Source organism: Harpia harpyja, chromosome 9 (assembly GCF_026419915.1).
Source record: "Harpia harpyja isolate bHarHar1 chromosome 9, bHarHar1 primary haplotype, whole genome shotgun sequence".
NCBI lineage: Eukaryota > Metazoa > Chordata > Aves > Accipitriformes > Accipitridae > Harpia > Harpia harpyja.
In genome coordinates, this window is record NC_068948.1 from 30,427,563 (window position 1) to 30,442,575 (window position 15,013).

Genomic DNA, 15,013 nt, shown 5'->3' on the forward strand with positions numbered 1-15,013 from the left:
ATTGTGCATTTCTCCTGTTAGAGAAATAGGTAGATTCTTCATGTAAAATAAAAATCTCTCTCAATGTTTGAGAGGCTCACAAGGCACATAGAATCATGAGGGTCCAAAAACTTAGGAGACATAAAACATTTACATATTATTATTATTTGTATGTGCAGCATATCTTAAAAAGTTGTTCCTTAGTCTTTACTCAGCCTGGACTTCCATAAATTTCACTGGGAGTTCTGACTGAGCGAAGACTCCAGTAACACATGTTGTGCAACAACAGCTGCTTCTTTAGCTTAAGGGAGAAGCAGCTGTGTTCCACAGTTGGTTGGAAAGGAGTGAAGATGGCGGTGGGGACTGCTAAGGACTCAACTCTAAAAGTGGACATTTATTTAAAGTAATCAATCCAACAATAGCAAATCTAATGAGTGCCAGAGGGAGAAACATAAGAGATGGCCTTTCTTCATGAAAAGCTGTTGCTTTTCATAACTGGACAGTGAACACAAAAAGCAAGTTAATAAAATAATACAATAACAGGTTGCTGGCACTAGTTACCAATGGAAAGGGCCCACCACCACCCATAAATTAAAACCTCATAGATCTACTCCTGAACTGCATAACCTGATTAGCCCTTGTTTGTCCATTCCTTTGAGCACTCCCCTCTTTGGCTTTGACCCAGCTCTTTTCTTTCCTTTTACATCTTTCACTGTATGATCCATACACAACAAAAATCCCTTTTTTAATTTGTTAAAATAGGCTTGTTGTTAGAGTATGGTCTATGGGGGATGGAAGAAGAGGCAAGGAGATGGGAAGCAGAAATACACTGAGCTTTTGGCAAAAGCATTTTTCTTTATGTGATTTTTTTTGGTGGTGGTGTTCAAAAATACACAGTTGTCCCTATCAGGAAGATTATGAGAACTGACTATTTCTGTCTGTCATTATGAAAGTCCAGCTTCTTCCTGAAAAACTATTATTATCCCCTCTTCTGACCTCATCTACGTAATTTTTTTAGAACTCCAGAAATCATTATGTCTATATGCTGTAGAGGTCTGACCACACTGCTAACACCGGGGAAGTAAGAAACAAGAATGTCAAAAGATAAATGACACCAGAAATATTTGCACAAGTAGCAGTATCACTTCAAGTATCATTTTTTAAAGATGTTTTATGGTTGTTTAAAATGGATGATAATATTTCAGGTGTCCTGGGCATTATAAATGATAATGAAGTGGGGAATAACAAGAAACGATCAGTATGATATTACAGCACTTATGTTTTTCTCTGGCGTTTCAGGAAAATGGTAGTTCTCTCTGTTTCTCAATACATTCTTTAGAACAAATACAGTAAGAAAAAACCATGCACGGCAGGGGTTACAATTATATCTACTACTTCTTTTCACAGTTAACTCTAATTTTAGGCAGTGCTAGGACAAAAGACCATGGAAATGAAAAATTTAAATGCAAAGTTAACGGAGACTATTAAAGAACATGACTGATTCGGAAGGTCAGAGTCTTTAACACTAGCCAGGATGCTATTTTCCCCCCTCAAAACGCATACTCTTTTTTTCATTACAAAACAATGGAATTGATAAACAATGTAGTTTGTGTTTTAATCAGAGTTTTGGTATATTTGGCATATGCAATGTAGATCTATCAACTAGTCCACAGTGAAAAGAGTCTAGTCTGATTCAAGAAACTTCTCTTCTGCTTCATAACAACTTCCTTCTTAACACAGAATGCCTGAGAGTTCAAAACAACCAGTATTAAGTTTCTACTGCTGAACAACTTTTCTCAATCTGTAGTTTAACATGCATTTAGGCTAGCACTGCCATCAGAAAGAGCAGTCCCTTTACCCTCATCCTCTTACTTGTTCCTACCTCCACTGGACATTACACTGCTAACAGAAACCTTCATGTAGCCACACAGTGAAACAAACAAAGAAACCAACCAACAAACAAACCAACCAGCTTAAAAGTCACCCATACTATTACTTTTCAGCCATACCAATTAAATTTTGCCATAAATTTTGAGACTACTGCCTCAAAATGAATTCCAAATGCTTTTTAGATGCTGTTTACGAAGAAACATGGGCTGACAAACGGAAGGCAGCAAAGGTCCCCAGTTGTGGAATAGATACCACAAGTGGAATGTCAACTACTTCAATGGATGTAAGAAGTTTTCCTAAAGTGACAGTATCTTCTACTGCATGTGGCACAAGACCCGCTATAGGGTGGGTTACTGCAGCTGTCACTACCAGTTGAAAGTATCTGAACAAGAAAAGTTTTGGAAACATTGATCAATGGTTTTAGACATGTCTCTCATTAATTTTAGATCTTAATCTACTGCATAGTTCAGTCCTAATTTCTGAATAAGTTTAGCATGGAAGAGCATTTGCCTAAATTCCATATGCATTTCTACAACTGCACGGAATCAATTTCTACAGGAAATTATCCAAACCGCATATAAAACTATAATGTTATTAAGAAACAAAAGGTATGCTTATATAGTCACTGCAATTCTAATTTGCACATATAACTGTATGCTTAATTTAGGCTATTAATATTAAGGTGTAAATCAATTTGTTTGATTTGCCTTTCTTTTTTTATTACTTTCAGTAACTCCAAAAATAAAAGGATTAAAATTGACTCCCCACAGGCCCTCTTGTTCCTCAAGTCTTAGAAGAGATCACTCTTTATTCAGGTACTAAACTACCAACATAGCCCCATGATTTTTTGTTTGAGTACCTTATAAGAATCTTTATATTTAAACTAAATTGTTAGATAAAAGATTAGGAATCACAGTTAGACTATTTAATGCAAACTCAAGTTATTACGATTTTGGCCCCAACCTAAGTAGTATAATCATAACGATGATGTGGCAAAACAATAGATTCTTCTAGTTAGTATTTGTGTAAATGTTTTTGTAAATAAACTCTTAAAAGAGAGAAAAGAAGTGAATGGATACTGGAAGAACTGTTAGGAATTTCCTCATATTACAGATGCCTTTGATCTGAAGAAAACAGGAAGCTGTAGTAGCAGAGACATCCTCTCTTTGTTAGGTTCTACTCAGATGCACATCCTCAAATATACACATCCTATTAATACAGAAGAATCATAGAATCATAGAATCATTTCGGTTGGAAAAGACCTTCAAGATCATCAAGTCCAACCATTAACCATGCCCCCTAAACCATGCCCTGGAGAACCCTGTCCACTCACTTTTTGAATACCTCCAGGGATGGTGACTCAACCACTTCCCTGGGCAGCCCATTCCAATGTCTGACAACCCTCTCAGTAAAAAAATTTTTCCTAATATCTAACCTAAATCTCCCTTGCCTCAACTTGAGGCCATTTCCTCTTGTCCTATCTCCAGCCACCTGACAGAAGAGACCAACACCCACCTCACTACAACCCCCTTTCAGGTAGTTGTAGAGAGTGATAAGGTCTCCCCTCAGCCTCCTCTTTTCTAGACTGAACAACCCCAGATCCCTCAGCCGCTCCTCATAAGACTTGTGCTCCAGGCCCCTCACCAACTTGGTTGCCCTTCTCTGGACACGCTCAAGCAGCTCAATGTCTTTCCTGGAGTGAGGGGCCCAAAACTGAACACAGGACTCGAGGTGCGGCCTCACCAGTGCCGAGTACAGGGGAACAACCACCTCCCTGCTCCTGCTGGCCACGCTGTTCCTGATACAGGCTAGGATGCGAAGAAGAGTCCCTTCAGCAGTGCCTGGAAGAGAAACAGAACAAAATCCTTCCCCGCGGACTTTCAAGCCTGCAGAAAGGGAAGAAGTATGACTTCTAAGCAAATCTTCAGTATTTTCTCACTAGCTATCCTGTACTGAAATTAAAAAAACCAATCGTGTTGCTGGGTTGTATTTCACTGTCTTGACAGATGTCATTTGCTTCAGAAATGACTGGGGCAGGGGAAGAACAGCAGGGCCACATATTGGAATGTGCAGGACGCATGCAGGTACTGCCATCACAATACAGTGGATGCAGGCACGCAACAGGTATTGTAGGCAACACTGCTTTTCCCTTCCTTCAGAGCAAAGCTACCCTGCTGGAGCACATGGGCTGGCAGGCAAAGGAGTCTGATTGTGCTGTAGGCAGAGAAGGCAGGAATTCCAGGAGGGGAAAGGTTCCCTTTGAAGCACATGGCGCGAAGAGCTTCCCAGTGACCATGGCAACAGCTCAGTGGGTTCCCAGCCTGAGAACCAAGTTACTGCAGCCATGCCTCAAAAACAAAAAAGTCTGAAAGAAGGAAAAGAGAGAGGGGGAGGTGGGGTCGGGGGTGTGGGGGAGAGAAGTTGGAGCAGAATTAGCCTGGCAGAAACTGAGCGGCTCCCTGGTAGGCAAATCCAGCCAATAATGCTGGTCGGGTTCATGGGGTTTCCTTTTCATTTCCAAAGCTTTCTTCTTCCTCTGTCATTCCCCTTCTAGCCCTATTCAGGAGCTCATGAGATCAGTAAAACCCAGGCCTTTGCTTTGCCTGCATGCAGCATTGCCTCAAACAGGGCTGCACTGTGATCAAAGGCAATGTTAAATCACAGCTGCCACACACACCCCTTTCCCAATCAGGGTCCAGTTTTCACAGACGCTCTAACAGGAGATAAATTTTTAAAAAATCTTTCATTTCCATTACACCATATAAATCTGACTAAGAAGGATGAGCAATTAAAAAAATCTATATGGAAATGGACACATTAAATTCTGTACAGCTACCAATCCCATTTAGCACATGGATAAACAAGTGGAGTGAAACTTCCAAAAACACAGACCAGGGTTTTACAAAAAAAAAAACAAAACAAAAAAACCCCAAACCCAAAACACCCCAAATCTAAAAAGACCACAACAACCAAAACCAACAATAAGAATAAAATCTTACATCTTTGTACCAGATTTCTGTGTCATGGAATTTAGCTCTACAAACTGCTTTTAAGTAGTCTCTACATTCTACTTCACAATATTCCAAACTTTCCACAATATCATCTCTATTTTTTTTCTTTTTCTTTACTATTAAATGAAACAAAACCTCATAATTTATTCCTTCATATATGCATGCATTCCACCATACAGACACAAGCATTAACCTTTTTGCTTCTACTACTATATTGCTCAACACAAGTGTTTACCAGTTTTAGTGAAACGAGTTTAAATTGGCTCCCTTAACACAGGACTTGCAAATTCTTTTACCGTTTGAGTTAGTCTGAGCTTTTAAACACATTCCTTTATGATAGGCTTAAACTGACAAGGTTATCCATTCCTTATGTATGTAAGATAGGCAAAGTAATTGTCAGCTGAGCCAGGATAACTCTCCATACGCATCCTCTTAGTTCATAGCAAAGATGAGGATATCCAAACTAGCTTTCTTAGTGAAGAGTGTCCAAATGAAGGAGAATTGCATACATGTCCCACAAGCTGGAAAGGGAAGTGTATATGCAGACAACTGCCCTGGCAGTTTTATTTTGCCCTAAATTGTTGAGGCAGATTTTCAATTATGCCCATGACAGTTTTAAAAGAAAGCAAGTCCTTAACTTCTCTCACCTTCCTGGCACCAACTTTATTCCTACTATCAAATCAATAGGTCAAATTGATCCAACCACATCACTTTCCCAACATACAAGATTTGGCTTTCATTTCACAGAATGGCTTCTAATGGAATTAAGATCTAATAATAGGTACTAGAAGATCCCAATGGCAATTCCAGCATTAGGAAATAAACAGGAACTGAAAAGGGGAGATATATCTGCTTCCAGCAGGCAGTATAATTGATCACACAGTCAGACTTCACTAGACAAAGCAGAATTCCTGTGGTCTAGAAGTTCAAATGCCTTATATACACAATTTTATGCACTCTACTACATCTCTTAAGGAGGTAAGAATATTCACATTCAGGGAACTCTTACTGTTACCCACCTGAGTCATTCATGCAGATGTGTGTGTAACAAGGGGTTGCTTTGCCATTTATCTCACTTGCTTAATATCTGGATATCAGCAACACCAGAGAAGCTGAAATGCAACACTTCATATATCCAAGAATCCAGTACGTTTCTGAAATGTTGCATCAGCCCTGCATCTTGTAACATCCACGTTATCTTCGCAATAGATGTTGCAGTTGGGCAGGCCTACTTCACAGAATTTTGGAAAAGCAAGAGCTTACCACAACTCTACTGAAAGGCAAACACAGTATTTGTCTGGAAAGTCAAACAGTGCAAGACAAGCCACCTTGGGGGCAGGATAAATCAAACTAAATGAGGAACAAACAGTAGGCTTGCACTCCTTGATTTCTTCCTCCTTTTCTAAATGGAAGAAGTTCCACTCTCCTTTTCTGTTCAAGGCCACCCCTCCCCCATTTTATTTTCTTTTCCTTTTTCTTTTCCTTTCCCCTCTCCCTGCCTTTCTCCTTTCCTTGCCTTGCCTTTCCTTTTTCCTTTTCATTCCATTTTTCCTCTCCCCTCCCTTGCCCTCTCTCCTCTCCTCTTCCCTCTCCCCTCCCTTGTCCTCCTCTCCCTCTCCCTCTCTTCCCTTCCCTTCCCTTTCCCTTTCATGTTTTCTTTTAAGTCAAACAGCTGCCAAATCCTAAAAACAACCAGAAGAGGACACCTAGACACATGCAGCAGGTTTTATACTTACTCAGGCAAAACAGTTTAGAGGCCAAACTGAATTCTCATGTAGCCATATGCACCAAATTGCATGGAAACTGAACTTTTCAGAGACCCAGACAATCACAATGCAATTTGTTCCCACTGGTAAGATAACCAGGCTGACTTAATTGACAGACCTGCAAGAAGCTCATGGCTGATGCTCCTGCTGCTATCTGCACTCAGCAATATTTAAAGAATTCTGAGAAGTCCTTCCAACTCAGGACATAACTTGAGCATAGGGAGGACTGAGCAGAAGGGTTGCAGAGAAAAGATGGAGAGGAGAAACTACAGCAGCAAGCATGAAATAGGAAACAAATATTTCAGCAAGAGAAGGATAAATGACAACATGAAAATACAGAACAAGGAGCTGCATTACAGTTACTGAGAAGCAAGTATTGCCTAGAACCTTGGCCACTCTTTTTTCACCTGTTAAGATTACTGCACTTAAACTGGAAACACAGGAAACATTGTGCCCAAACTCTCTGGACACACCCTGTGCAGGATGGAGGACTCACATCACTATCATTATGCATCAAAGTAGATGCTACAGAGCTCCTGAAGCAAAGCCAGGGTCTGCTGTTCAGCAGGCCAAGCTTCAGGAAGCTAGGATCAGCAGATACTGAGGTGTCCTCATTCTAGAGATCGGTGTGGCTTTGGGGACATGGGGAACATAAAGGACATGGCGGGACTTGGGTACATAGCAGTGGGTCAGGCAAGCAATGCCACTATGTCAGAAAATATTTATAGCATTGTTTCTACAGGATATCTATGGTTTCCACTTTCTTCATCCATTTTGCCCACCTACTACCTCACATGCTTTTCAAGAGCCTGACAGGAGGGAATGAACAGATTCCTTCCTTAAATGGCTTTCCCCAAGACTCAGCTTACTCCTGGAGTTTAATTACGGACTACTATGCATCTTTCAGTACCCAGTCTTCTCTAATTTCTATCCTCATGAGACCTTATCCTCAGATTTTATCCTCCTAAGAGCAAAGAAGCATCAGCTGGAATTTCTGTGATACGGAAACACTATTCCAAGTTAGGAAAAAAAGTTGTATTATGCTGAAATTCAATAGGAAGGGCAGTCACTTCTTAAAGAGATGTTTCTCATCACGTACACAAGCTAAACCTGCAGCAAATTTTAGACAAGCAGATCGTTTCCCATTTCCTTTGAAATGTGGGGGGTTTAGAAGTTTTGTTTATAAATATACAGAGACAAGTTTTACCTATAAAACGTCAACCTAGGATTTTATTTTCTGCTTGATATACTACATTTTCACTGCTCACCTGAAGTCACCAACACTATACTACCAAAGACTCAGGAACTTGAGCCAGCTGGATTTTAGGATGAACCCCAGAGATTTTTTGCATTTTCAACCACTCAGTTACTGGAAGAACTTGTGGCCTGCACTCTTTCACACACTTCCAACTACTCTAGACTTCAAATGTCAACATATAATAACCTCAATCCTCAAACATTCTAGGCTGAGAACAAAAAAATGACAGGTTTATGCTTTCCTTTTTAACATATCCAGCAGCAGTAATGGTATCTTACTGATTTCACCCCATAAAACAAAGGGAGATGTTTTGCAAGGAATTTAGATTCCAGAGGCTGTATTCCACAGAGAGATTCCAGCAAGATGAAAATTTTTATTTCTTTGACCGGTAAGATTCACTTCTTATTAGAGATATCTATCCTGCAATTAAAGCAAAGAAATATCTTCTAGGGTTGAAGACTCCTCTTACCCCCAAAAAGGAAATTAATGTATGTCTTCTGAAAAAACTGTACGTAAGGAAAACCAATAAAATGCTTTAATTTTCACTGCTTTTGATAAGAAGCTTCCTTTGATCGAGTTAGCATCACACTTGCAGTTCACCCTATTTCTACTCCAATACTGCTTCTGCTAAACAGCCATTTTTGCAGAAGTCTTTGTTAGGTTCCTACAGAGTTCAAAAAGGGAATGTGTGCACTCAGCTCCCCATCACCATCTCTATCAACTGAGTTATGACATTATCTTTCCCTGAAGCATCTAGTGTGAAAATAGGCAAAACGGGAATATTTCGTGGAGTAAAGTGAGTTTTCTCGTTTTATTTCTTGCTGATTTTTCTCAAAAGGGAACTAACCCTTTTGAGAAACAGTTACATGTAACATTTACCCCAATCTACCCCCTTACCTTTCCTAAGACAGTAAGGCATGGCTTAGGCTCCAACTCTGGCTGTTCCAGTTTTACCACTCCTACCCAGCCATATTCATATAGGTCTTCCTCATCATTGCTATTACACAGTCCGAGTGGATGCATCTGAAATAGAATCAGAAAGAAACCTTTAGCCAATCAGTAGAATTCAAAAAACATACAGATTGCTTTTGAATACCTTAATTTATAACAAATACACTTTTATTTACTAAGGTACACCAGAAAAACTGAAACATAAGGCTGCATATATGAAGAATTCAGTATGTTTCTGAAGCATGCTATGAGTACAAAATCTTGGAATGTTATGTGAGCTCACTGCCATCTTGCTCATGAAAAATCATTTAAGGTTCCCAATTAAATGTGATTATAAGTCCTTTTCTCAGATATAAAATAATTCAATATGAAGCTCCCCTTTGTATTGCAAACCACCTTTCCTTGCAAACCAACAAAAATCATAGCAACTATTTTGCAGAGTCACTCATAAAAGCTTTACATGTCATAAGATCCAGAACCAATGTTTGAGAGGCATTACCACTTTTTTTTTTTAATATTTGCACAATATTAACTGTCTGTCATCCTTTGGAACATGCCTATCATGTAGTTCAATGTAAGGTACAAGAAACTTCCTAACTGTTGTGGAACAGTCCCTAGTTTTTTCTGAACCCAAATGAGGGGGAGATACCATGGAGTGAGAAACTTCAGTCTCCTTTTAGATATTTATGTTTCTTACACAAGTCAACAATACATATTTGCTTTAATTTCAGATATTTAATCTCTCCCTCCACCTTCCAACACTATGTAGTTACTCTAATTTTACTATGGCAAGGAGCTTCCTATGCATCAATTTCTTTAACTTTCTTTGTCTTTTCTAAGTTTGTTGTCCTTCATTAGGATAATATCTTTGTGTATAAACTAGGGTGTGAAACATTTAACTTCTTACACTATTTACTATGTTCTCCTTGATCTCTTTTTCCCTCAACTAAAATCTCAGATTTTTCACAGACTCTTGCCTAAGAGTTGCCCAGGCTTTAATATATATGCAGAAAAACTTCTTTGCAAAAAAAGTCTGTACTTTATTCAGCTTCATGCCTTTCCTTAAATCTCACCTTTGCCAAATGAGCTGAAGAAAACAACAAACTGGTATCAACACTGTGACAATTTTGTTTTCCTGGTGTCTGATTATAATGGGAGGAGATTATACTGCTCAATAATTGACATATATATTCTTCTCACTAATCCATGCAAAGTAGCACCATGTAATGGTCACTAATCCTGCCATCTCTTCTGCATCACCAGCTTGTCATTTTGTCCTTTCTCCCATGTCTTGTACCTTGACTTTCATTTTGCAAGTGATTCAGTACAAGGAGAGCTATTTATATTAACTTGTGGTGCCCTGACTTTCTGAGTAACTTCAGTGATTACTGCGAAACATGGGAAACATGATGGTGATCTGACACAATACAGAAGTTTTCCTACTCATTATTTTCCAAGATTCATCACCAATCCACCTGTATTTTAAGAAAAAAACAAACCACCACAATACTAGGCAGACAAGAGTAGAATCCTCTGCCCAACTCCTCATTCACCCTTCCTCTTTTTTTTTGTTGAGTTACTATTACACACTACTGAGCTGTCTACAGACTCACATGGATGAGCAGTTCAGCTTACTCTGTTTAAAAGCTTGGGACAGGTACTATCACTGGAAGATGAACCACTCCTTAAACTCAGCATCTGATGGATAAACTATTCAGCACAGACATAAAAACAGAGAAGGGAGTCAGCCAGAGAGTGCTCTCTCCAAAATTGCCAGGCCATATATTCCAACATAATTAACCCCAAAAGGAGTCCATGGGATCCTTTAAGTAAACTCAAAGCTATAATCTATATTAAATATCTAAAGAAACAGAGAACTATTCCCTTGATGTAATTCCCTTGACGTACTCTGTATCAATTGAGCTTTGAAACCATAACCCATATCTAAGAAGTTTCTAGCTCAAAATACTTGAAATGTGCTGGGGCACTTTCCACATGCCTGAAAGGGCAAAACTGAAACCACAACTCAGGTGCTTTTATCCAAGGTTACAAAGTCTGTACACATTGCTGAGGGTTTAAAATAACTTCAAAAAGAGCCACACAAATTTTAAGTGGGTTAGTGTTACAGAGCAGACAAACAGTAAACCAACAGAGGAGGAACATTTTACTCCGTAACTCTATCACCTCAAAAAAGTCCTGATGATTAAAAGAAAACTTCCACGCTTTTGTCTTTTTTTTCTGTCTGCCAGGATAAGGCATTATAGTGTTAAAAACCAGCATATGAACAGCTCAGGATCTTTTATACACTGTCATGAGATGGCAAGTCTTGGTCTTTTTTTCCCAGCCATACAAAAAATACTGTCTCTACCCACTTCTGTCCAGAAAACATCTTGGAAGAAGGCCAAGAGGAATAGAAAATTCTTTCTGCAGCCACTTTCCTCCAGAATACTGTTATTCTGTAACAGCTTCCAAGTGTGAATAGCCCTTTAGATCATAGTCACCAAGCACATTCTGCAGTTATGTCCCTGGAAATCTGGATAAGCCCAAACTTAAAAGGGACTCTTCTCTTCCTTTTACAAAGCCTGTGTTTCCTTACCTTTAAAAAGAAACTGGTGATTTTGTCCCCTTCTCAATGACAATACTGGCTGACACCCTGTCTCCAACAACAATGCCCCAAACACCTGAGAAGACAGCCTTCCTATTTAGAGGCAAAAAAGCTGCAAATTACACACAATTCCAAAGATAGTTAAATATTTGCAGTGTAGAATATTAAAGGCCTCTGAAAAGGGTTTTCAAGACAGTAAGGAATTTGCAACAGTCAAGCACTCAGCATACCCTAGCTCAAGCATCTCACCTTCACACAGAGGGCATGTATTCTATGTGGTACAGAGCACCCAGGCATTTAGCAAAATCAAAGTTGCATTTCTGAACACTCCTGTCTTCTTCACAAAGCTAGGTGGCCTGGAAAAGGATCTATGCACAGTTTAGGAGACAAAAATCATAGGCCTGGAAGCAGCAGAGCCCTCAAAACTCAAATAACCTCCATACATCTGTCAAGAAGTGACAAATCACTTAAACAAAAAGCCTTGCTAGGCCTTTGGGGTGCCACAGCTAACAATTCCTTACGAATTTAGACTTTACTAAATAGAGAAAAAAAAAAAAGCTTTTTAACCATGATAGGAATATTAACTTGATGCTTTGGGGGAGGGTAAGGGCAAGGCACAGGATTTAGCACTCCAAAGTAGTTATCAGCAAACTAATGTTTATAGGGCTCAGGTGAGCTTCATGGTTAAACGCTCATGGAAAGAGTGAAACTGTCCAGAATAAATTCTCTTTCCTGTAGTAAGAGGCATGACCAGAAGAAACAAACATGAGAACTAGTCTGAGAGGAATATGGGAAAACATAACATGGGGGAAACATAACCCCCATTTTTAAAAAGGGGGAAAAAGGAATACACGGGGAACTACAGGCCAGTCAGTCTCACCTCTGTGCCCAGCAAGATCATGCAGCAGATCCTCCTCAAAACTAGGATAAGGCACATGGAAAATAAGGAGATGATTGCCGACAGCCAACATGGCTTCACTAAGGGCAAATCGTGCCTGACAAATTTGGTGGCCTTCTACGATGGGGTTACAGCATTGGTGGATAAGGGAAGAGCAACTGATGTCATCCACCTGGACTTGAGCAAAGCATTTGACACTGTCCCACATGACATCCTTGTCTCTACATTGGAGAGACATGGATTTCACAGGTAGACCACTCGGTGGATAAGGAATTGGCTGGACAGTCACACTCAAAGAGTTGCGGTCAACGGCTCGATGTCTGAGTGGAGACCAGTGACAAGTGGTGTCCCTCAGGGGTCTGTAATGGGAACAGTATTACTTAACATCTTTGTCAGCGACACGGACAGTGGGATTGAGTGCACCCTCAGCAAGTTTGCCGATGACATGGACAGTGGGATTGAGTGCACCCTCAGCGAGTTCGCCGATGACACCAAGCTGTGTGGTGTGGTCGACACGCTGGAGGGAAGGGATGCCATCCAGAAGGACCTGGACAGGCTAGAGAGGTGGGCCCGTGCAAACCTCATGAAGTTCAACAAGGCCAAACGCAAGGTCCTGCACATGGGTCACAGCAATCCCAAACATGGATACAGACTGGGTGATGAGTGGATTGAGAGCAGCCCTGCGGAGAAGACTTGGGGGTACTGGTGGATGAAAAACAGACTATGACCTGGCAATGTGTGTTTGCAGCCCAGAAAGACAATCGCATCCTGGGCTGCATCAACAGAAGCGTGTCAAGGGAGGTGATTCTCCTCCTCTCTCGTGAGACCCCACCTGCAGTACTGCATCCAGCTCTGGGGCCCCCAGCATAAGAAGGACGTGGACCTGAGCAAGCTGGTCCAGAGGAGGGCCACAAAGATGCTCAGGGGGCTGGAGCACCTCTCCTATGAAGACAGGCTGAGAGAGCTGGGGTTGTTCAGCCTGGAGAAGAGAAGGCTCTGGGCAGACCTTAGAGCAGCCTTCCAGTACTTAAAGGGGGCCTACAGGAAAGCTGGAGAGGACTTTTTATAAGGGCATGTACTAATAGGACAAGAGGTAATGGCTTTAAACTGAAAGAGGGTAGATTTAGATTAGATGTAAAGAAGATGTTCTTCAATGTGAGGGGTGGTGAGACACTGGAACAGGTTGCCCAGAGAAGTTGTGGATGCCCCATCCCTGGAAGTGTTCAATGCCAGGTTGGATGGGGCTTTGAGCAACATAGTCCAGTGTATCCCGGCCCATGGCAGGGGCGATGGAACTAGATGATCTTTAAGGTCCCTTCCAACCCAAACCATTCAATGATTCCGTGATTCTATGAATGGCAGCAAAAATACAGAGCAATCCAGGACACAATAAGGTACCAACCAGCCTACGGCTCCTTTAAGTCTCATTCCAGGTTCATATCATACACCAACAGCAGAGTTTTTCTGAAATGGAGACTGCCACATCATTTGATTCCTGCCTCCAGCAGACCATAAGCTAGCAGAAGCTACTGAAGCTGAAATTACCAGATCATTTTGACTCCAGCTTCAGCCCAAATGAAATAATGAGACCCCTAAAAAGGCACTCATCTCTTTCTGACAAACTGCTAACCACATTCATTGTCTCTATGGTTCTCCATGATAGAAATGCAGGACTCTGTGTCCTGTTGTATGAAAAAATTTATATGCAGCTTCCAAGATCATAAAGGATGGCCACTCCTGTGGTGTACTTTGCAGAGCTCCTACCTTCCAATCAGAAGAAGGCAGAACAGACAGCAAGCAGCATATCCAGTACGTTCTCCCGTCCAGCAGAGGTATACATTGTCCAAAGACTAGAGGAAAATCTTAAGGGGAAAACCCTCTCATCTCACTTTACCAGATCAGCCAAGAAATAAGACTCTAAAGAAACTGCATGCATTAAGTAGGACTCAGAGAGTGTCATGTGCTTACAGCTGCCTCGGGCAAAATACGCGTGACAATGGTAGCTAGTATCATCTGAGGTATGTGTGCCACGTGGTAGGTACCAGGCACAAAGTCTGAAATCCAGAGACTGAATTTTGGAACACACACTAAACCCAAGACCAATATGTGTAACTAAATGAGCTGTCTCTTTGAAAAGCTGTACAAGACTTCAAATCAAATGCGGAATGTGAATGTTCGGAATATAAGCTGAACTGGAGAACAAATAAGAATGAAGAACTGTGTGAGATCTGAGAAATATCGATTATTCTTCTGGCAAGAGGTGACTTTTGCTCAGCATTTACTGACCACTATATGGCATTCGGAAACTCCTTTTCCAAATGCCAACAGCCCCTGCTTCTTGAACCTAGTCCAAAGAACTGCATTTCCTAGGAAGTTTCTGAACTCTATCCTAATGCAAGAACCTAAAAAAGGAATCCTTGGCAAGTTTGTCAATAAAGGGAAAAAATTAAGCTGGAACTCATCTCCTCAGTGCAGGACTCATGCCATTCACACAGTTGTATTCACCCTGAGGGAAAGAAATTTTCAAATTCTTGTCCAAACCCATGAATTGAACCCATTTAGAACACACACTTTTACTCACAGACTATAGCAAGTTTGTACTATGAGCTAGGTACTAGAAGAAAGCTGTGCTCTGGCTAGCAAACAAAAACAAAC

The 15,013-nt window shown here is 40.7% G+C and overlaps 1 protein-coding gene across 4 annotated transcripts in view; it reads right to left on the reverse strand.

Annotated features, from left to right (window-relative positions):
* ZNRF3 (zinc and ring finger 3) overlaps positions 1–15,013 on the reverse strand; it is a 106,753-nt gene that overhangs the window by 36,015 nt on the left and 55,725 nt on the right. For 3 of the 4 annotated variants that reach the window (XM_052798171.1, XM_052798170.1, XM_052798172.1), the window contains one exon: positions 8,802–8,927. In XM_052798171.1, the coding sequence (XP_052654131.1) occupies positions 8,802–8,927 (126 nt within the window). Of the gene's footprint in view, positions 1–5,899; positions 6,151–8,801; positions 8,928–15,013 lie in introns of those variants that run through there. The other variant, XM_052798173.1, reaches the window with a different exon arrangement.